The 24,685-nt window shown below is 39.7% G+C and overlaps 1 protein-coding gene across 1 annotated transcript; it reads right to left on the reverse strand.

Moving 5' to 3' along the window:
- Positions 1–3,966: 3,966 nt before the first annotated feature.
- Positions 3,967–24,685, reverse strand: CCDC83 (coiled-coil domain containing 83). The gene is made up of 11 exons (XM_021536206.3): positions 24,647–24,685; positions 21,396–21,568; positions 19,193–19,277; positions 15,870–16,038; positions 15,086–15,253; positions 12,223–12,314; positions 10,986–11,054; positions 8,235–8,356; positions 7,136–7,215; positions 5,512–5,663; positions 3,967–4,486 (listed from the first exon to the last, which is right to left on the reverse strand). Exons 2-11 carry the CDS (start codon positions 21,479–21,481, stop codon positions 4,298–4,300), a joined length of 1,212 nt encoding a protein of 403 aa, XP_021391881.2. The 5' UTR covers positions 21,482–21,568; positions 24,647–24,685; the 3' UTR covers positions 3,967–4,297.

Below are 24,685 nucleotides of genomic sequence, written 5' to 3' on the forward strand. Positions count from 1 at the left end.
TCTTGACTTGACCTTTGGAAGCTCTCACATGACAGTGGAGAGAGCAGAAACAGGCTTGACATCTTCCACTGAGTTTACCCAACAAGAAAAATCTGTGAGATGCTGCTGTTTTCCAAGTTCAAACTGGAGAGCAAAGGGACTTAGGCTGATTATTCAGCCGCATCCTGGCTGGAGCAGGAAAATGAGTGAAGAGGAGAAAACCCTGAGCAGATTCCCTGAAGGTATAACATTGCTACCACCTACTCAGCACCTTTTTGTACCGGAAGGTTGAGTAATACGATGAGAGATGGCCTCCCTGAGATAATATATCAATCTAGGAGTGAGTAAAACACATTTAATTATTTTCTTGCTTCTCTGATGATGAAATTTCCTGAAGCAAAGATCAAAAAGCTTTGGAACAAAGAGCTAACTAGCTTAAATTTCTATTTGAGGTGATAATGGGTACAGGGAATGTGTTGGATGCAAGTATAGTGCTTTGGATATCCAGCAGCTGCAGTACACAAGGAGCACTGGGGTCTTGAGTTTATTTTCATAGCATGCATCTCTGCTTTGTTCTTGGCATTAACTGCTGAACTTCCCTGTGCCAGCTGCAGCAATTGCCCAAGTACTGAAGTTATTTTGGAAAAGCAGTATTTGATACAATTTTAGCTTCTTATTTTACTTTAATCACTAAGCGAGCTAAGATCCAGCATTGTGTTAAATCCTAGTTTTCAGCATGGCTCAATGTTCAGTTGTCAACATATGGGAACAGTTGTTGGCATCTTGTTGCCATGTCATGTCCTAAAACAATATGGTGTTTGTGGGAGACTGCAGAACATGAACTCTGAAATGTAGTGTTGCAAAAAATATCCTTACTTTCACAGTTGACTCAAAATCCGAGGAAAAGCCTTTTTTTGGAGGAACATCCAGCTGCAAAACATCAGTGGCTAAAGATGCTAATACCAATAGATTCTCTGTTCTGTGCTTGTCACTATAGTATAACTTTTCAGTCCATTACCTTCTGCCTTGACCTTATTCTGGCAAAATCCTTCTAGCCCACAGAAGCAGTGTTTAATAACTTCTCTCTCAGAAAGCAGCCAAACCAGAACAAATGCTGCAGAACAAGTCTTAACCCTCATTTCCCAAAACATGCAGGTCTGAACCTGTGAAAAGATTGCCTTGTTACATAACCTCACTGCAGCAAAGGCTGCAAGCCTCACAAGAACCAGACCAAAAGTGAAATTACCCACATTCCCTGCAGCTCAGGCTGGGGGAGATCATACCAGCACAGCCAGACTATAAGGCAGTACAGCCAGTTGCTCAGAGAGGGTTCAAGCCAGCAGTGCTGAGGTAAGCAGCTCCTTTCATCACTGGAGTGGACGCAGGCTCTCAGCACACCTCTCCCCAGTGTGCTTTTTAGACATTCCATGGATTGATGTTTCTCACTTCCAGCTCATGGACCTCAGTTCTATTAAAATAGTTTTATTTCCATGCAACTGTGATGCCCGTATTTCCTTGATTTTGAATTTCAATTAATACTTGTTGGGCATTTTCTTCATGTTGAAACTGCAAATTTCTTTGAGCTCTGTTGTACTTAAACACTTAACTCCAGCTCAATTGAAGCTTAGCTTGGATTACAGTTGTGGAGACACCAGGACACTTGCTTGCATCCTAGAGTTGTCTTGTGCAACAGTAACACAGTAAAGGTATTTCATAATGCTGGGAATACAAGGGTGACTCCTCTAAGCTTGGTTCTAACTGGAGTAGTGAACTCCAAGTGGGGCTTGGAAGCACTGGCTGTGCTGCCAAAAAGTGATCAGCCCCATTTTACAACATGCTGCTCGTTTCTCAGAGATTTTCCAAGTAACAAATTTATCAAGTCCAGATGCCTTGGGTTGAAGATCCAGCTTTCTCCATATGAAAGCCTCAAAGTGGCCTTAATTCTAATCCTGTAGAAGTCAAGGGGATTTGGGACACTTCACTGAATATGTTTTGCTGCAGGCTGTTGCTTCTGGCTTGTGCAGACTGCCTGTGGCTTGTACCCTAATTAGCATGTTTGGGATTTCTTTTTAACTCCCTCTCACCCACACAGGCTGTTATGGGAAAAGACTAAACTGACTGGAGGAGGCAAGAGTTCTTTTTTCCAAGGTGCAGGTTGATGTTATCCTGCCATATGTCCTGCACATGGTGTTATGCATTGTGGGCATAAGCCAAGAGAAGCCTAGAGATGGGCCCTACATTTACACCACAAGAAAACTTAAGTGCCCTCTGGGGAGTGGTGGGAAGAAGGAGAGGCCTTTCTTTAACAGAAAAGCCATTCAGCATAAGCCACATTCTAATTCTGCATCTGAAGAAGAAGCTAAATTAATCAGTGAGCAGAACTAATCTCTCTTTCAAGTCAGCCATTTCATGGGGCTTGTGCTGCACTCAAAGCAAGGCAGGGGAGACTAGGGGAGGCGTCTATTGGGCTGCAGATACAGCAGATCCCCATTCCATGGATACTCAAGGCATAGGAATCACCTCAGCCTTCACAGTCACTCCACTGGGTTACAGAGGAGCACATCTAAAATCTCTTTACTTCATGTGGCAGAGAAGTGAGAGTCCGTGTTAGGTGGAGTCTGCCTTTACCTGGGGTCTGTCACCTTTACCTGTCTGCTTGTTATCCCAGCTTTGGAGGAGCTTGGTCAATGGAGCCCAGAGACCAGTGGAACTCACCTGCAGCCCAAGGAGACACCTGCTGGGCAGGGACAGCTGAACATGCTTGAAAAACCAAAATGTTTGCACTGAAGTACAGATACACAGAGATACAGGTTGTTTAAAACGTAAGTTTTTTTAAAAACCTTTATTCCAAACAGCTGATTATCCTGTCAAGGGTTTAAATCAGATTCTTCAATGCTGTCACAAGTTTCTAATGAGGAAATGCATGGGTCAGAGCCTACATGTGTGCAGGACCTGTTGTGTGCTTCTGAGAGCATATCCAGAGGGAGCCCCCCCTCCCCTGCATCAATGTACTAAGATAAATGTTCAAAGAGACCAGCCACAAACCAAGGATCAGGGCTTACACATTATATTTGGCCAATTCTAAACAAACAAAATATTTAAGACCTTAGAGATTTTTATGCTTGTTTTGAATTAATTTTTGTTTAGTTCAGTGCATTTAAGTAGGGATCTTGTGGAGACAGGTAAAAAAGCATTCAGACACTCAATTTATAGCAATAGTTGAATTATGCTTGCAGAAATTAATTCTGCTTTAGCAGAGCACTATGTATTTTTTAACAGTTCCGTGTTTTATGGCAGCCTGCATTTACCCATTCACTGTCTGATCAAGAGGGAATTCCACATCTGGAAGTGGATGTGAGAACCCCGGGCTTGGTTCGGGAGCCTTGTGTGGTGGTAAAGTCTCTCCTCCAACCCGTGCTTCCAAAGAAAAACTCCGCAGTCTCTTGTTGTTCAGTCTCAAGGCAGTTTATTGTGAGTTATCTAACAGATTGTCTTCTCGGGCTGCGGCTGTTTGATCAGCGGCCCAGGCAGAGGCACACACACACACCCTGACACCCTCTCTGTCTGCTGTCCTCTTCTTCTCCTCTCTCCCCGCCCAGGGCTGCTGCTATCTCTTATATGATATATTGCGTATTACATGTTTATAGTTTTCCCCCAATACTTACTACCTATGTTACAAGGTGCTTTTCTGCTCTAAACCAATCCATAAGTGCCAGCATCACCAAGAACATGGAGGCAAGGAAGAAGAAGGAAGAACAGGATCAGCCCACTTTCCTCCATGTTAGAACTTCTGACCCCCATGTATAAAGTAAAAACCCCCCTGTACAATACTAAAAATTTTCCCCTCTGTTTTGTAACTACTTTTACTATACTATCTAACCCTTTGTGACTGCTTGTTCCACCTTCAAAGTTGGTAACTCATTCCATGGCTCAAACTCAAAATCACAGCTGTTTTCCAGCTGTCTGCCGGGGTCTAGAATGCTTCTGACCAAGGCCTGGAACCTCCAAAATTGTCTGAGGGACATTTTGAGTTCCAACAAGTGGAGACCACACAAATGAAATATTAGCTCTGACCTTTCAGTAGATATATGTGCTGCTACATGGACTGAATACCCCAAAGATGTGCACAAGACCTCCCTCAGCGGTAAGGAAAGGAACCTTTCAATTAGCCTCTGCACACAGACATACCTCTCATGGAACTTATAATCATGATTCAGGCACTCTAAAATAGTTTCCTCAAAGCCTCATGTCACACAGAAGAGAGCAAATATTTAATGAACTGTGAATATTACTTTCCTGTGTAAACAGCATAGCTTGTCTAGTTTTCATCAACATTTTGCTTAAATAAGGCCTTGATCATCTTAGCTGTGATATGCCCATCAGATTTACCAACAGTGTCCTCTTTTCTGTGGCTCCTTCTTGGCATTTCTTCTGGTTCCTTACAAGCAGGCACAGCTTTTCCAACCACATACAGTTTTCTCTTCAGAGGTCCCAGTTTTGAGTATGCCTTAAGAAGAAAGAATATGTTTCCTTTGCAATTTCATAGAAAAGCAACCATTCTTCAAAAAAGAAAAAAAAAAAAAAGAAAAAGAAAAAAACCCGAAACCAGCAACTTTTATTTTTAAAGTAACTGTAGAGATGCTGCCCTCGGGCTGTGTTTGATAAAGTCAGTAATAATGGGTTTGTTTTGCAAGCCAACTCATTTTAGGAGGCTACAGTGCTGCTGCCCTCTTCTTTGTGTTTTCACCAATATCACCTCTATAAACCAAATTCTAATCTCAAATTCAGTTCTATGAGAAGAATTAAACTAATGCAACAGCTTGCTCCTGCCAAAAAGAGAGAGCTCCAAGCCCAGTCATGTGCTTCCATCACATCTGCACTGGCTCTGGTCTTCTCCAAACCTCTGAGTCTACTCAGTTGATCAACCTAACAGAAACTAATTTGGAGGAGAAAGGAAAGGAAAGCTTTTCTGCTGGGTTAGAGTAAATCAGCTACAGGAAAGGCCAATGTGCACTTTTTCCTCAGCCCCGTAGTTTTTTTGCACCCAGGAACACCTTCATCCTGGTTTTCTGTTGAAGAAATATTGATCCTTTAATGCTACTATGCAATACAATTCCAAAGGACCAGACCATTGCTATCCAAGCCAAGTAATCTCTCATTAGGTGACATTCAGAATTCTTTATAGGGGAATTTCATCCTGACACTCCATGGGATGATTCCCAGGACACCATTCAATTGCCAAAACATTTCCTCATGGCATCAGAGGTGCCTGAAGGCATCCAAAACATCCACATGAGGCTGGTCTGTAGGGCACAGAACCTGTGCTCATTTGGCCCAGCATCCGAAGGACATGGAGTGACCTAACTGTCCCAAACAGCACCAGAGGACTACATCAAACATCTGAAATCCTCACCCAGTAAAGGACATGGGATGCCATAACACCACTGGAAATAGAATGGTACTAACAGTAGCTCATGCTCCACATTGAAAGATGTTTGTGTCAGTGGAAGACCTGATAACTCTGACTCATACCTGGAACTCTTCATCTTCATACAACAAACTGTCCAGGGCTGGAGTGAAGAATTTTTTCCATGATTTTTCATCACTGGCTGGAGGCTTCTTATAATCTGTTTTAGTCTGAATCTTTGGAAAGGCACTTCTGAGGCTCTTTCCATCTGCCTTTGCTATTTAAAGAAAAGAAAAAGGAAGTGTAATAGGTAAGCCTTATGGAAGTCAGAATCAGTACTTGATATGAGCATTGCCTGCAATCTTTAATATGGCTTAGCCCCTGCAATGCAAAGAACAGCTTGGTAGCATTTTTAATTGGCAATTCAAGCCAAATGTTCATTTACATTGGAGTTTTTTATGTGTTTTTTGTTCACAATTTTTGCTCAAGACCCAGGGACTGAAATTGATTGGAAGTTAGAGCTAATGGATCTGTAGGAGGGGGCAGGGAAATATGAGTTTTTATTAGTTCAACTTAAATCCTGTAGAGCACTGAATAGTTAAAAAAAATAAGAAAGGCAGCAAAACCAAGTATAAACTTCTTCTATACCCATGTTTGTGTATCTATAGGTACATAACTACAAGTTCCTGAAACACAGTTAGTCTACTTATAACTCCCCTAAAGAGATCACATCTGTAGTTGACTAATTCTCAGGATGATAGAGGATTCTGGACATGGACTGCCAAGTTACAGGTTTGCCTGTGACTGTGACCCAGCTTATTGGAACAAAGCCTTCTCTTCCAGGTAAGTCTAGCAAAGGTGTTCAAAAGAAACATGTATTTAATACAGAAGTTTTGTCAACATGTTTGCTGGTGCCTGATGATTTCAAAAGGCCTACCTATGACTGAGACTGATCAGAACTTCAACAAACTTCTTCATGTATCCATAATTGTATTTTTCCTAACATATCTCTTTAATTTTGTATTAAAGAGATATGTTAGAATAATTTTCTACTTTTTTCCATCCTCTTTCTTCTACTCACACAAAGATGTAAAATAAAATTTGTGATACTTGGGAATCCACAGAGACTGTCCTAAACAGAGAAGCACAGGCTCATGCTCCTTCTTGCCTACTGGTATATCCTTTCCCTGGCCACACCTACCAGAAGAGGAGACTCAGCCCAAAATTCAGTACTGCTTAGCAAAATTTTCAGTTCAGGTTGAGCTCCATGTAGCTTCATCTGCTTTTGCTAGGGATTTAGTTGTAATTTAACTCTGGTGTATTGGCTGAATGACTGCAAAGTGCATGTACACTTAAAGTGAAAGCCAACTTACAGTTTAAGAATGTCCTCTCAGGGACAAGCTATAATGAAGTTATGATATGGATCAGTAAAGAATTGATTAAGATATGATTCATATCTTCATAAAAGATGGCCAGTCCTGAAAACTGCATTCCAGGGTAGCTCTAGATGAGTAATCATATTCCACAATCTAAAACAAATTTAAATTTAAAATCTGTACTACAGGTAGATTGTGATTTTGTCTACTTATGCAAATTACAATCTATCATGGCTCTGGTGGCTGCAATCAAGAGGGAAACAAGGTGTTCTCCATGCCAAACAGGTAGTTTGAATTAAAAGTTTTGGAAATAAAAAGTCTGTAAATGTTCAGTAACTTAGCAATTGTTATAAGTTGCTGACATTTGCATTACCTGCATATTCTCTGTTTTCCCTTTTCATTTCATCCTTTGGAAGTTCTTGCAAGCCAGCTCCCTTTGTATGAAACAAATGCCTATGGAGAAAAAAATATAAAGTGAAACCCATAATATTTTCTTTCTAAACTGTCCTGTGCAATGATTTGGGGTGAGGGGGAGGCCACCCTTTCTGAGAGCCACTGCTGCTTAGCCACAAAGGCAGAATAGTGCAATGGTTCAAAAATGCAATGGAGGCAGCCAGGTAGCTTAGTGGCTAATAAGCTGCTCTTTTTTATTCTTAGTGCCTTAGTTCAACTATGTCCATGAGACTAAAAGAAAACAAATGTTATAGTCTCCAGTCAGTCCAAGATGCAGACCACAGCTGGCAGCTCTCACTTCAAAGAAATCCAAAGTCTGGAAAGGAGAGAAAAATGGTCACTTCTTAAGACTTGAAATTTTGTTCAGTATGGCTAAAATCACTGAGCTGGGACTGCAAACTGAAGATGGATCTCTCACATTGTTGCATTGTGCTTTTGATACCATTAGTTGGTGACATTTTGTAGCTAAATCAATCTTTCTCCAGGGGAAAAGTTAAATCGTTTCAACACAAAAGAAGCTAATACTACAGACATCCCTGCAGACAGACATTTCCCAAGGTCTCTTCCTCTCTCAGTATCAGGTCATTTGTTTCACTCAAGACTGCAAACCCCCTAGATATTTGCAAATGAATCTTCACATCCTTACGCATTTTGCAAACAGTAAAGGAAAAATCTATTATTCAGCACTTTGTCTGAAAAGCTGGGGCTGAGACCATCTAATTGCAACACAAAGAAATTATTTCCAAGCCTCAGTGATACAAAGTGAGTAGTGTTAGGTTTCAGTATATTAATTAAGGACTCAGTTTCTGCCCTGAAATTCAGTACTTGGGAAATCACAATGTTACTGTCATCCTTCAGAGATACACTCCCAGGTATACTCAGTCAAATCCTGTCCTTCCTCAACTTGGAAATTACTTTGGCTTTGATCTGGGAAAGCCCAAATAGCTCTAGAGGCAGACAGGAGCATTATCTTTTAAAAAAAATTAATTACTTTTGAGGCCATAAAAACATTATTTTACCCTGATACTCTTAGATGCTGAAGTTTGATATCAATCAGTTTTTCCACTAAACTGGTATTTTCTTCTTCCAGGAGCTGGACAGAAGCTTTCAAATCCCTTTCTTCCTTTCGGTAGATCTTAACCTTTTGACAATTAAAAAAAGAATAAAAGAAAGTCTTAGAATTTTGGAAAGCTTTGATAGCAACTACCTTATCAGCACACACCTAAGAAAAATGGAGCTGTATCAGCAAGATCGCACATTTGGTGAGGAAACAGAGTGACACCATCTTCAGACAACAGGAAGAACTCTCTGGTTCTTTCACACCTTTATTAGAACCCTTTTACTGTCATAGCCCACGTGTGTCAATCATAGCCACACATTTGGGCTATGCAACCCTGACAGCAAAACCTTCTTGTATAGGCAAACAGGTCTGCTAGACAGGAACTCTGGATTTTCCCCTTTTGCTTTCACATCAGAGCTTTGAGAGAGGAAAAGCTTCTTTGCAGAGGTAAAGTCAGGGTCTTATTTAGCAAGTGTTGTTCTTCTAATTCCTTCTTATACACAAAACCTTCTTACTCAGAATTAGTGAATTTTTCAGTCCAAGTTATCACAACATTTCTTCCCTCAGAGGGTGGTGGGTCTCTGGAACAGCTCCCCAGGGAAATGGTCACAGCCCCAAGGCTGACAGAGCTCAAGGAGCATTTGGACAACACTCTCAGTGGGGCTTTGCAGGACCAGGAGTTGGACTCAATGATCCTTGTGGGCCCCTTCCAGCTCAGGATATTCTATGGTTCTGTGACACTGGCCAGGTACTACTTGCTTTCAGACTGGTAATTGCCCCTTACCACTGTGGAGATACAATGACCAAAGGATGCTGGTTATTCAGTTCCCACAATTCCTCCCACTTTTGCATAAGTACCAGCAAGTTCTTACCCCCTTCACTGGAGAGGAATGTACTATGGAAACGGTACCTTCCCAGAAACCTTAGCCATATGCACATGTTCAAGAGAAGGACCAAGTGATCTGAAAGCATCCATTCTCATCAAAACCAAATTAACCCAGCTATAATCATCCACATTTGCAGTTAAAACTACTTCCAACTTCTCCCAAGGATTAAAAAGGTGAAAATATCTGGAAATTAACCAGTAACAGGATGTGGCTTGGCACAGTGAGGTGATGCAGCTTTGCACCATTTTGGTGTGACAGAGTAACCATGGAAAAATGTGACTGAAGTTTCCAAATCTGTTTTAATTTTGGAGGTAACTAATCTAGAGCTATTTGGTAAGTAATTTTTCAGTTCAGTAGCCAAACTTTTTTAAAAAATAAAAAGAACTGAGAAACAAAAATTTTTAGTTTATCACCCCCAAAGGAAATACTGAAACAGTCTGTCAGCTACATATAAACATTAGTTTGAGAGAAAATATTTCATCCATGTAAGAAAAGCAGAGAAAATGAATGGGTGAATTCAGAGAGAATTGGAGAAGTTAGTGATAATCGTTTTGTTTTCCCCCAAAATTCAAAGCAGTAATTCATAACACAGGCAAGTAGCAACATAGGAAAGTAACTCATAACATAGGAAACTTCTAGTTGAGAGGAAAGAAATCCAAATCCCTCAGCTCTGAGGTGAGGGCCTGTCAGGACATAAGGGTACTCCAAAGTGCTCTCTTGTTGGCACTGCTAATGTGTGTAAAAACTGTAAGTATTCAGTAAGACAGGGAGAAGGGAAGAGAATTCATACTCATTCAGTGATGGGATGTGTAGATGTGAGCTTCTGTTTGTTTATACAGAATAAAACATTAATTCTTTCCCATTTCTTTTCCCTACCCTCATTGCTTCAGAAGCTGTGGTTTGGACACCCTCCCTGGAAAGTTAAAGATGCATGCTCAGAGCTCATTATGGGGAAGAAGGAAAGCTGTGTCCCTGAATTCTGGCAAGTACCTTAAATTAGTAACTAAAATGAAGAAACTTCTGTCAGGTTCATTGATGTGGCATGGAAAAGTAAGAAGTACATTTATTAAATTTCAAAAATGTTCTGCTCAGTTCTCAACTGTGAGGCTCTAAAAGTGAGAAAAGGCATTTCACCCACCAATCTCATGTTTAGATTTGATTGAAACAAAGAACCTATATTGACTGGAATAAATAAAATCAAACTTTCACTATGGAAAAAATTCATTTCCTAAATCTGGCACAAAAATTTTTGCTTGTCAAGAAAATTACAGCTATCTAATATATAGCTCTAAGTTGTCATTAAAGTACCGTGTAAAAGCTATCAAGCAATTAATTACAACCATATATGACTCTTCAGTGTAGAGTCCCCATGGTTTCTTTATGACCTACCATTTAATGTTGTCTCAAGCCATTTCTCAGAACATGTTTCCAACATCCATATCCATTTTCTTTCTATACAGCAGCACTAGAACTTTAATGGAATTCAAACCTCCCCTCTTCAACTACTTACCTGGTTGATCCTTTATAACATCCCAATCTCCACAGATAAAAATCCTTAATTGTATGGAACATTGTAGTCCTTCATGTAACAGCTTGGGCAGGAAAGAGGGTTCTCCATTTGTGAAAGCAGATGTTCACCCCTTACCTTTATTCACCACATTGCACTGTTTGCTGCTCGGGATTACAAATTGATTACTGGAAAATTGCTCTCCTATGCCAACAGAAGGCTCCTGAGGCCCATGACTGAAAACAGTTCTGACCATAGGCCACAGTATTTCAAACATAAACTGCCATGATAAACTGCAGGCAAATGATCCTCTTACCTCTTCTTTTAGCCACTCATTCTCTTCAATCTCTCTGCGACAGTTTTTGTCTAAGTATCCCACAGCATTCTGAGAAAACACAAGATAATCTCATCAGAGAGCAACACTTTGACAGTCCTGCACACTATAAAGAAGAACCTTCTGCTCTTTAGCAGGAAATAATTAAGACACGTCCACACAACAGACTGCAGCATCCCCTGAGGGATTACAAGAGGATTTAGTTCACAAGGCCAGATGTTTCTCCTCTATCATCCTGCCTAGAGCAGATTATATGTCAAACAATTTACCAATATTTTTTTATTTCCCATATTAAAATAGGATATTTTCCTTTTTGCCTAACAAAATTCTTCTATGTTCCCAGTACTGTTCACGTCTTACTGCTTTTAGAAAATCAAACCTTCATCTATTAAGAACCCCAAATAAAATCCCAAATGAGCCAGTACTGCTCTACAACAAGTGACCTACGCATGTAGAGATCTGTGCTAATGACCCAAGGCTACAATTTAATTATTGGTGTCAGGAAAGGAAGAAGTGGGGGGGAAGATGCCCCTGTAGCTCACCATAAACACAGTCCTCTGGATTATGTTCTCACATGACTGGAAATTCCAGCACTGAAGTCAGGGAATTTAAACACCTAATGGGCCTAGTGGTTTGTACTGAAGTATGTTTTGCATTTTGTGAAAGTAAGAAGTTGTCACTAGAGCTACTTGTAAACCATGTTTTAAAATCAGAGCTGGCAGAGATGACAAAAAACATAGTGAATCAATAGACATACATTTTCCTGGGACTGCACTACTGTGGGATTTTGAAAATGTTGTACTTTACAAGTGCAGTGAAACCTTTTTTTTTTTTTTTTTCAAATTGATGTATATTTTCATGCAATCTCTTTGTATGTTACTGCTTTTTGAAGTCTGTATAAATGTCAAAATCAAGGCTATGGCAAAAGCAACGTTCTCAAACAAACCTTGTCAGTGCATGGTGCCCCAGATTCCTGTGCCTGATTGTAAAATACCCTCACATTTACCCACTGTTATTCTGATGGAAAGAAAAAAAAAACAGTACATGTATGTATAGCAATAACCAAATCCATATGTACCAGGATTTACAGGTTATTTTACTCTCAATTTATTAGAAAGGTTTGAAGCCTTAATTAAATAGTTAAAATAATTAATAATACAGAGTACATGTATCCCAACTGTAATGCATTAGCAGTTTTTAAAAAAAGCAAAAAGAATACCTTAAGAGCTTCTTCACTGAGTAATTTCATGTGCCTGTCAAACAGTTTCTGATTTTCTTCTCTCACAACTTTCAAAGCTTCCCTATAATATTCTTCAAAACAAAAAACCATGGAAATCAGAAATCATTATTTGCCATCAATTTTTCCTGATAACAGATAGATAACTGACATGTCATTACTAAACTGCAATTTATCAGCGAGTGTCACCTGCATAGATGATCCACAGAAAAGGATTCAAATATCCTTTTCCAAAGAAACTGTCCTTCTAAACCCAAAGAACAGTAGTGTTAATTACAAAACTAGAAATTGGAAGTGGTTTACATAGTTCTGTTCACAACTGCAGCACCTCAGCAATTTACTGCTAACTGAGTAGTGATCTAAGCAATTCTGTGCTAAAATATTGGCATTTTAACATTAAATTTTGTCTATATCAGTAGCAGAGCTCCTGAAGCCATATGAGAGATTTGCTTAGAAAATTAATTTTTTTGACATATAAGCATATTGGATCTCCTCATCCACGTGACATTTTTTCAGATAGTTATTATAACATGCCTAATAAATTTTCTGACTTACCTAAGGCTCTAAGGTTCTAAATGTACAGCAGGACAAAATGGAGAATGTGGCAATTGCCACAATGATTTGCTTCTATCATTACTTGTGGTAATTATTTAGAAAATGTGTCTTACATTGAACTGAATAGGTTTGGCTTCATGTTCTAGTTATTTGCTATTTAATTATTTAATCCTTCCCTTTAGTTCTTTTGTTTTTGCTCTTCCAAATAGCTCAATTCTGCTTGATATTTCCTCCTTCTGAAGGAATGAATGAGACTGTAGTAATTTTCTGTGCAGGAAGGCACAGCACACTTGTTCCAAAGTGTTGTAATTCAGTCTTTCACTGCATTTCTGTTGCAGACAGCCTATTTCTGATCTAGCTGTAAAGGAATATCTGCTTATGGATGCCCTGTAGAGTCACAGGCAGTCAAATATGAAAGGTGTATTAGTAATGCATTAATCATTAATTTAATGTGGCAGCAGCTCTCTGGCCACAGAGAGCAACACATAACTTTCCAAGGCATTGTCCTATGAGAAGATGAGAGAAACGGATGATAAACAATTCTTATCTTCACCTGCTGCAAGTGTTGTTGTGAACATGTGGAATGTGTTATGGAGATTTGTTTATCAGAGGGTGATTTCTTAATTGGCCAATGGTGATGGTGTTTAGATGGAGGGACCAATTGGGTCCACCTGTATCATGACTGTAAGGGCGATGGGTTTCTTAATAAGTATAGAACAATGAAGTGATTGATCAGCCTTCTGAGAATCATGGAGTCAATGCTAATTATTGCAGGCTGGGGACAATAAGCATGGAGTCAATACTAGTCAGGCTGGGGGCCTGTTACATATTCAAGGTGTGAGCAAGCCAAATTTGTTGCTGCCTCTCTCTGAAAGCTTCATAAATTTCTGCTGGAAGGCTGTATTCCCAGACACTTTCTAGGTTCAGTTTTAGGGAATTAAGCAAAATAGTATGGTAAACATCCAGTACTGTCAGCATCATTTTCCAGTATGTTATGTAGGCCACTTACATATGTACCACTATAACATGACTTTCAATAAATACACTTCTGTTGGACCAAGAATTTTTGTTAAACCACAACATTCTGTACTCTGTAACATGCAGTAGGTCAGACTGCCTGTTCCTACTGACATTCTATACAACAGCCCATTTTCTTTTGCATTTCATATTTCAGCTGCTATATAGCAAAGTTTTTAATTAATTAAGAACATAGAAAATGCATAATGAAAAAACCCCAACCTCTCCTGACTACAGATGTGGATATCTGAAAGCTATCTGGAAACGTAGACATCACAGAGCAGATCTTAATGGTGGTAAAATATGTTTTGAGAGACAAAAAGATAGCTGGCTCTTATTCACAGTAACTGATGCCTGGTAATGGCTGGCACAGAATATACAGAGACCCTTAGAGCAGTGTCACTGCCTGTTACTAGCAGCTGCTTGGCTATGGTCATGCATACTGAGAGGGACATAAAGAAAGAACACCAGGACATCCTTCTCCTGTTGGAAGCATGGGTTCTGTAACAGCAAAATATTTAAATTATTTTAAAATAATGCAGTAATAAAGAAATCATTGTAAAGCACTCAGCACCACAATATATAAGCTCTCAAATTAATTCCACTGCTGCGACAGTGCTGAAACAGTTCCCAGGATGTGTCTGTGTCTGTACTGGCGATTTTGCAGGACCTCACACTGTGTAATCAGGAGGGAAGCCCAGACCATTGGCTAAAGAGCTCCCCCTAGTCCTGCATGTAAACCAGTGCGTGCCGCAGAAAAGACTGTTCCAAGAATGAGCTCATACTACTGTCCTGTCAAAGGAGCTTTCAATATGTGAAGTGCTTGTAGATGATGAGAACTAACAGCAGCAGAGTCAACATTTTCAAGTATGACTGCTAAGGGAGCTCTCTGTGTAGGTGACCTAAATATGTGTAGACTTATTTTTACAAAAATCTGCTATCCTTCTCAGTAATATATTTTTTTTAATTGGTTGCCTGTATTTTACAAGAAAACAATCAAAGGACCAGCTCACCAGTTTCTTAAGTGTCATCATTTCTGTATGAATTTCTTAATAAAGCAACTTCTACAGAGAGAGAAATAAAGAAAGGGAGTCCTTATATTTTTCAGGATTATGCAGCCCATTTTAGGTGCACTTAGAAAAGTTCATGCAAATTACTAGAAGAGTCGATACAAGTTACTAGAACTTGATCTAAAATTAATTTTACCATTTAATTCCTACAGGCAATATGCAAAGGCCCTGTTAGACTTACATTACACCAGCTGTAAACTGACCTTCAGTTCTTTCAAGTTCATACTTGACATCTGCAATGTCTTTTTCCAGAACGCTAATCCTCTCAGCATGTATTTTACTTCCGACATTTTTGTACTCCAACCAATAATCTCTCTCATGCTGCTTTTCTGCAATTTTTTTCTTAGTTTCTTCAATTTGGGAGCACACATCTATTAAAATAAGAATGTCAAAGTTCATTACTGATTTATTGAACTGATAATTCTTAAATGTCAACATGTTTAAGAAAGGAGCTTTTACAGGGAATGGAAAAGGAAGGGGGATTCTTCCACACTACAGAACATTAAAACCTAATGGCCTTACATCGTTTCAAGGGCCACCATCATTGCTGAAAACAGCTTGATCTTATTCTTCCAAAGAGGGATAACTGTTCTCACCAAAATGTTGTAACCAAGGTCACATCTCCCACAGAAACTCACAGGGATGGCAGCCAGAATTTTCAACACTCAAAACTTGTCTTTTTTCCTGCCATCAGTAATTTTTATTTTTAATCTTCAGTAGAGCTGCTGCTTAGAACTTTCACGAGTTTCAAAAAAGAGGAAGCCTCTGTACTTGCACAATACTATACATCACTTGGAAGGGACAGATTGATTTATAAGCCCTCCACAATCTCACACTAAATTGAGAGACCCAGTTTTGGGAGAGAAATAGTTTTATACTTTTTATACAACAAAGAAGTTGAATCTCTACCTAAATTGCAAAACAACAACACATACTCAATTCCAAGTGTGTAAACTGCAAACCACACTTCTCCAATGCACAACATACCTTGAAGAAGTTGTTCTTTGTCCTTCACAAACTGAAAAACTGCTTTCAGTGACTCTTCCACATCATCCCTGGTTACAGCCTCCTTCTCATCTCGTTTTTTCTCCTTTTCTTCTATTTGCCTTACTAAGCGCCTGATAAGCACCTTCTGTTCTTCCTGCAGAACAACATTCTAAGAAAGAAGACACAGCTGATATTAAAATCTTTTCAAAGTGACAAATTTAAGCAAAAAAAGTAAAATCTGGCCTAGTGCCATATGAAATGCAAGAACACCCAGCTAAACACCTGCTCTTCATATTCTGAAAGATTAGAGCAGAGAGCAGAATTTACAAGGCTCAGATATTTCCTCAGTGACTTCAAGACCACTGGAAGGAACTGAGAGACAAATGACAGCTGTACTTAGTACAGCCCACCAATAATCCTCCATTCCTGGAAAGAAAGGTGCTTGGAGATAATTTAATAGAGATGTTTATAAGTAGAAGCTATTTGCTTCATGTCAACATTCTTCATGAGAATGTACCATCTTCATATAGAAAAATCATGAGACAATCACTTGTATATAACCACAGCAAAGAGTCTTGTTTGAGCTGAAATTAGTTTTACCTCCTGATTCCACAACTGTTATCATAACCCTTGGCCATAACCCTCTCTAGTGACACTCAGATTGTTTGAAATTACTGACTGTGTATGTTTGCTCCCAAAGGATTCCATACAGGAGTAAACAAGTAGTAAGTAAGCAACAGTTAGTAGGCAGTAGAAAGAGTCTCAAGCATTCTTCACTTCTAGGTTTAACTCTAAATGCTCAGAATCATTAAGCAGGAAATAAAGAATGGAGCTCAAAGCACTGTCAAAACATGATTAAATTAAAACAATAGCACTTCACCCATGCCTTAAAGTACCCCGCTCAATCTAAAATATGAAGTCCTTGAAAGACCATGAACTAGCAGTGAATTGGGTGAATAACTAATAGAAAGATAGCTGGGGGTAAAATAGAGGAAACTGGGAAGTTGTGTTCATATCCTAACAGAAGTTGTAGTGGTATGGAAATTATAGAGTAAAATGTAGCTGCTACTCTCTGAATGGAATGCAGTTGGCATGCTCAAAACCTATTCCATGATGATGCCCTACAATCTGCAACCACCGCCCCTGCTAAGGGGGATGGAACAGAGCGGAAATACCGTGGCCAGGCTGCATAGAAATCTTTGCAGGGAGGGGAACTCAATGGCACTCTGTAGCCGACAAACCATACAGCACCTGTCAGCCAGGGGAGAGAGGAAAAGATGAATGGCTAGAGTCACTCAAGCTCCACCTAAACATAAATAAATAGTATGAAATTAAGTTAGGGGAGAAGTTTGGGAAGTCCATCATAACTGCTGGGATCAGCTATGAGACTGAACCTGTCTTCTCCTCCATAAGAATACCTTTTGGTATGCTCTATGGGCACTGAGTATTTTGGATTAGAGCTTGTCTGTGTGTGGCTTTGAATATGTTTTTGCAGAAAGATACTATGACTGAAAATCCTCAAAACTTAATCTGTCACAACTTTATGTTAATAAAGAACATTATGAGCTGTCAGTGTGAGCCTTTCACAGGCACTGGCTGTCAGTAACACACTCAAACAAACTGGGGAGACCCACTGAGGGTCTCCCCCTATGCTGTCACATAGGTCTATGTTGTTGCTCTGAAGAAGGCAGTCAAACAGCCCTCAGATCCAGCAGTATCACCATAAGAGACATAAGACTCCACAATAATCATAAAAGCCTTTGGATAGAAGAGCAATTGCCACTTCCAGTGATAGTCAAGCCACAAATGAAACACCATCCAGGCTTCAGGACTGAAAGAAGTACCACAGAAAGCTAAACAGATGGATGCTTATAAAAACAGGGCAAGCATCAGCATGGGAAAGACAGAGAGACGTTTCAATGTTTCACTGCTATGAAATGCTGCAGTTGTATGCAGGCTGCAACATGATCCAGAATAAGGATTTTTTGAGCATTTTCAATGAATTTCAATAGGTGACTCTCTAATATCTGTTTTCAAAGTTCACTGCTCACAGTTATCAGATGCCATATTATGGCTGTTTATATACAGCTCACATGCATGGTTCTTTAAAGTGTCACTCAGGTGAGATCAGTAGTTACACAACCTTGTTCTAAAAAATATCCAAAACAATTCTTAATCCATGAGAAAGTGTGTCTTCATCAATCAGTGCTAGAAATCACAGCTAGTAAATAGTATGATGGTCTTCCTCCTTTATTCAATTTTTATTGTAACTAAGTTTGCAGCAATAACTAGATTCTCACAGAAATCTGTGTAATTCCATTACTTCAGAAGTGATTCAAAGAAACTCAGCAATTCTAAGTGCTTGGTTAGGTCTGGTAATACTACTGACAAAAATGAAATTTATACCATTTATTCTTCATGCATTAAAATATTGAAGAATATTTGTAGGACTGGTTAAAAAGCTTATCTGAACATACTGCAGGAAAGGTACCCACTGAAAGAGGGCTTGCTGTCCTGTGCTTGTTGCAGAGAAAGATGCCAAAGAAGGGCAACAAAGTTGATAAAAGGACTAGAGCACAAGTCTGATGTGAAGCAGCTGAGGATGTTTAGTCTGGAGAAAAGGAGGCTCAGGTGGCACCTTATTTCTCTATAGAACCACCTGGAATGACTTTGTGGCCAGGTGAGGGTGGGTTTCTCCTCCCAGGTAACAAGTAACAGGGGAAGAGGAAAAGGAAATTGTGTCAAGTTTAAACTGGATATTAGGGAAAATTTCTTCACTGAAAGGGTGGTGAGGCATTAGAACAAAGAGCATTCTTTGCCCAGGAAAGTGGCGGAATCACTATCCCTGGAAGTGTCCGAAAGGGTTGAAGTGCCACATGTGGATGTAGCAATGTGGGCCTGGTTTAGTGATGAACACAGTGGTGCTGGGTTAAACAGTTGGACTTGATGATCTGAGAAGTCCTTCCATCCTTAACAATTCTGTGATTCCATTAAATACGTAGGTGGTTGTAAGGATCTCTTGTGTATTAGAAAGCACCTGCACTGAACTCACTTTACCTTACAGCTCTGTCCTATTCTGTAATGCTCTACTGCAGCTTCTTTTTAACATGTTATATTCAGGACATTTCTGCTATATGTCACATTTAATTCAGATAGGACTTTAACTTTCAGCACATAAAGTGACTCACTAACTCTAGTTTCATTGACTTAAACAAATTCACTGCAATAACTAATTTTAAAGTATGTAGTATTCAAATGGAAAGAATAAAACTGAATCTATGAGTAAGAATACCACAAATGAAATTTGTTGCATAGTCACTTACATTTTTAATATTTTCTTTGATCTTTTCTTCCAATCCTTTCAGATGAAACAAAACCCGTGCAATTGCTGCTTCTTTTGCCACAATGCTATGAAAAGAGAGTAAACATAGAGACATTCTTACAAAAACATTAGAAAAAGGAATGCTATTTAAGCTAGATTAGATGTAAATACTACCAAAATTTTTATTTTAATATTATATTGATTGACTCATTTGGGTTACTGTTTGCTTACTACACATAAAAAAATTATTTCCACATACACCTAGGCTTGCATGTTAGTGTGGATTTCATACTCCTACAGAGCAGCAGACTCCTGGTTATACTGTTCCTGTGTAGACTCCTGAGAGGCTGCAGTTGGTTTGTTCATTCTGCATGAGGTTTAGCTGACCTGTTACACAGGTCACTTTCAGGACAAGATAATTTGTGCTCCACAAAATATTTCTCTAGTATTCTGTACATCTGTTCCCAGCCTTCATTCATCATATGGCACAATAGAGGTAAATATTACAATTATCACAAAATATTTTATTCTTTTAACAGTTTTTCTTCCTTCAGTTTTTAGTTTGGGGGTTTGGGGTGCCTTTTTGTGGTTTTGGGAGTTTTCTCCTTTCTCTATTGCTTTCAACTGTATCAAAAGAAGATAATTTATTTCCTAGTTAATGTGCTAAGTTTGGAGCACTGAATCATGCAAATTACAGGTTATTAAATTTGCATCCTCTCCTGCCAGTGTGCTTCAAGGTATTCTTCAGGTTTTCTATTTAGTAGAAGGATATTAGTTAGAAGGAGACTAGACCAGAGATATCAGGGTACAGTGGTCATGGCCACAGCAAAAGTACATCATAAGATTGTTATTCCTAAGAAATGCTGAAACAGAGAACTTTAATGAAAATGCAAAATAACAAACTCCCTAGGAACAGTGACCATTCTTCAGTGAAAGGAAATAAAAAACAGGAATGAAAGTTAAATAAATATTGCACACTTGATAAATGCTAAAGTAGAATGTGACAGCTATTGGCTTGTATGATTATCCACCTTTGATCAGTCAAGTAGTACACAGAAGTTACAGATGACAGAGGTGAAGAGAAAGAAAGAGAGAGCAAGAGGGACAGAGAGGGGGAGAAAGATAAAAACAGCAAGAATACTTTTCTTCCCTTTCCCCCTACTGTTGCTGTACAAACTATATATTCCATTTCAGTGAAGCACCTATTTCAGTAGAAGACTCTCCAGACAAATGAGTCATTTGCTCAGCTATTAGCATATGCATAGCAATAACTTTATCAGAAAGTGGTGCAGTTGTTTTCTCAGCCCAGTAAGTTTCCTTATTCCTTCACAAAATAGGTGAGTAGGTTTTGGACTTTTCAGAAGGTATTTGTCTGTGATATGATTCAGCTAAATCTAGGCTATTTCACTATGGAAAATTGTGCTCTGTAAAATGAAACAGAAAAATCCCACATAAACCCTGTGAACTCATACAGAGGTCACTACAGCTATAGGAGCATACTTTTCAGTTTGCTTACTTCACTTGTCATTTCCACACCAAGGGACTACTCCTTGCTCCCTAAACGCTGGAAATTGTTGGATATTGGGTGTTCCTGAGGTATCTCCAATTTCTGTCTCTTAGATGAAAGTCATGAAGCTTACTTTTTCTCCTTTTAATCATTTACTCAAGAGACTAGAAATCAAGTAAGTTGGACTGTTTTGTAACTGCTTCAGATATTTCCCCCTTGGCTTTTATTTTGCTCTGCTTGATTTTAAGAGACCTTTAGTTTATTAATCTCTTACTTTCAAAATAAAACACTTTGTGCTCTGCTCTCAGCTGCACCAAGGAAGACAGCAAACTGTAGGTCTTGAGGTTCTGGCTAGTGACAACAAACCTCCGTGAATGCCAAGGAATCCTAAAAAATACAGTCAAATGTGACCTTGCAACTTCAGAAAATGCTGATCAAAAGATTGCTACTAACAGAAAAAGTGTCAGGGCTTTTTTGTTTTAATTTTTTTCCTCAAGTTATAGCCTAATGGCAAAGAATTTCTGACCCATTGAATTGCTTTCTTATAGCTACAGTTTAAAAAGTATACCTTTCTGAAATAGCCACAAAACCTCAAAACAATCAGCTCAGGCTCTAAATTGTGTACATTGTCTTTGTTATCTGCTTTCTGTATTCGCATATTCTATATGAGTGAAAAGTTAAAAGATATTTAACCTACTGATATTCTAGTAAGGCTTCTGGTAAATCTGATTCAGGCTCTTGAACTTGCTCTTCTGGTTTCTTCTTTTTCTTGCTCTCTTCCATTTTTTTTGTTTTTCTTTTTTTTTGGGTTTTTTTTTTTTTGTTGTTGTTTTTGTTTTTTGGGGTTTTTTTTGTTTTTTTATACTTGTGCTAGAAGTGAAGGAAAAAAATTATAGAGATGAATAATTTACAAAGCATTGTGTGTTCACTGGCATTTGTCACTTGTGACAAGCTTGTAACAGGTCTGAAATAAAAAATACAAGTTGGGTTTTTGACAGCAACAATCCTGTCCAGTGTAGCACCCAGGCCCACGTCTATACATATATACACGTATATATGTGTGTGTATATATACATATATATATGTGATATATATATACCTAAGTAGATACACAGCTCTCTATCACCAATTACTTATTTCATCCTGTGCTACAGGTTCTCTTTTACATTCTTGCAAATCAAACCAGCAGTTGCTCCTTTTCCAGTCCTTTGTTTCTTACCAGCCTTGTTTTATCAAGTCTACTTGCTCACATGCCTCTCTTTCCCTCTCCTTCTGTTCTCCTAGCAGTATGAATATCTCCCTTTCACCACAACTCTGATAGCAGTTTTCATTGTCAGAGCTGGAACAAAAGCACTTTCTGAAGGGATATGCATGTCAGCAGTATTCTCTGGGCATGCTGTCATAACTACCAATCTCACAATTCGACTGACAATGAACACTTCTGCAATGGAACTGGTAGCATATATTATACAAAATAAAAATTGTCATCAGAAAGGGCACTTATCAAGATTCCTTGCTTTTCGCAGTCGCATAATCAAATTTTCCAAACCAAAATGACCTATATAATACAGAATGTTTTATTACTGAATGAGTAGAAACACTGTACATAACCTGTTTTCTGCATTAAACTGCTTATCTGAATTTAAATTCTGAATTTTACAGTAATAGGTGAAATTGATAAAAACTTATTCTGTGACTAAATACAGAAGGCTTTGATACTTTTTCCTGTTAAAATGAGTACAAGTAAACAGGGGAAAAAAAATCAATAAAAAGCCACATAAGCAAGCCTGTAAAATCAAGGGAATGAAATGAAACCAACTATTGACAGATGCACTGTAATCCATACACTGTCCTATGCCTTCTCATCACACTCACCATACCCTGAAGCAAGGCCATGTCAGCTTTCTGTATACAAAATAACTTTCTACCCTATTTCATATACAACCTTTGCAGTTTCCAATTCAGTACAATATTTTTTCATGAAACTTCCAAAAACCCTAAAGACATGGCTGTTCTAAAACAGCCGTGAGAGATTTGAAAGAAACCCAAACAACTGAATTAAGAAAAAAAACCTCACTGAGGTAGGAAGTTAGGTACTTTGCTTCTTCTAGACCCCTTTGAAATTTTCAAAACAAATTAACAAGTGCAGGATACACTTGTTAAGCATAAAAAAACCTCCATCACACTTCTTCAGTGCACAGTGAACTGGACTGCAATTGATTCCATTTCCACATCAGCATTTATATTACTGATTTTACTCAGAAACTGAAGATCGCTCTGTAAGGTTTTCTTTAAATTGTTTCTGTCCCTTTCACTAATCAAATTCCCTGCTTAAAGCTGGATACAAATCAGAAAATTTTGAGTAGAAGTATTTTGAAAAGGCCTAGGGTGGTTTTTTTTAACTACAGACCCAGATGAGCTCCAGTTATATATTTATGAAATTGTTCTAAAATAGAGCGGAACAAGAAAGCCTCCAAGCTGTAAAAGGTGAAAAAACACATACTATAAGAGAGGATTTTGCAAACCATTGAAAATACTCACACATGACAAAGAGAGGAACATATTTAAAAGGACTGAGGATTGACTGCACATTTGAAACACACGGGAGAACATTTACAGAAGGAAAGATCTATTTCTTCTCCCAAACAAATAAAATTGTGAAGTTCTTGACTGACCCCTTTTACAAGCACCAGTACTGTCTCAAGCAATAACTTCACTACCATTGCATCCTTAGAAGGAGCAGGCAGTTTCCTGACATTGCAAGCCTACTACAGTGACATTCCAGACACTCTTTACACAGACCACCTGTACCACTCTCATGAACCCAATCATTATCATTAACACCATCCAAAGTAGCACTTGCACTCACATAATTATCCCCATATATCAAGCAGCTGCATTACCAGAAGCCTCCACTTCCTCAGTCCCCAACATTTATAGACTCACAGAATACACTAAGTTGGAAGGGACCTGTCAGAATCACTGAGTCCAACTTCTGGCCCTATGCAGGACCCTCCAAGAATCACACCACATGCCTGACAGCATTGTCCAAACACACCTTGAACTCAGCTCTAGGCCATCCATCCCCTGGGGTCCTCTCACTGTTTACTAGAGAGGAGATTGGTACCAGCCCTTCTCACAAGGAAGGCGCAGACTTTGAATAGGTCTGCCCTCAGTCTCCTTTTCTCCAGGCTGAACAGACCAGTGACCTCAGCCACTCCTCACACGGCTTCCCCTTAGGACTCTTCACCATTGTTGTGGCCCTCCTTTGGAGGCTCTCCAATAGCTTAATGTCTTTCTTGTGATGCACAAAACTGCACAGAAATCCAAGGTGAGGCCACCCCAGAGCAGAGCGGGGCAATGCCCTCCCTTGCCCGGCTGGCGATGCTGTGCCCGATGCACCCCAGAACTTGGCCCTCCTGCCTGCCAGGGCACTGCTGACACATGCTCAGCTTGCCATCGACTGCCCCCAGTCCCTTTCCACTGGCTGCTGTCCATCCTCTCGCTCCCTGTTCTGTCCGTACACCTGGGGTTGCCCCGTCCCAGGTCCAAAATACGGGAAATCTATTACCTCAGTTACGCTACAACATCAACATCGTGCTGTCATGACTACACTAACCCCTAACACTAACCCCTTCCCAATCTCCAAAGCAGGCTAACAACTCCCTCTGCCTTCAATCCGTCCCTGGCTAACACTTCCCCCATGTCCCTTACACTCTATTCCCTCCAGCCCCCTTCACCACCAGACACCTCAGCGGACAGAGCTGGGCCGCCCCTCACCGAGGCCAGCGCCTCGCTGCCCGCAGGCTCCAAATCCCGCTGTCCCTGCCACCCCGTGCCTCAGCCCCCGCCACCCCTTCCCGCCGCGGCCGGAGCCCCTGAGGCAGCTCCCGGCCCGGCCGCGCCCCCTCACGGCCCCGCGCCCGCCCGGCCCGGCCCGGCCCGCACCGCGCGCGCCGTCCGCCCGGGGCCCGGCCCCGCCGCGCG

The sequence above is a fragment of the Lonchura striata genome, chromosome 2 (assembly GCF_046129695.1).
Source record: "Lonchura striata isolate bLonStr1 chromosome 2, bLonStr1.mat, whole genome shotgun sequence".
In the NCBI taxonomy this organism is placed as follows: domain Eukaryota; kingdom Metazoa; phylum Chordata; class Aves; order Passeriformes; family Estrildidae; genus Lonchura; species Lonchura striata.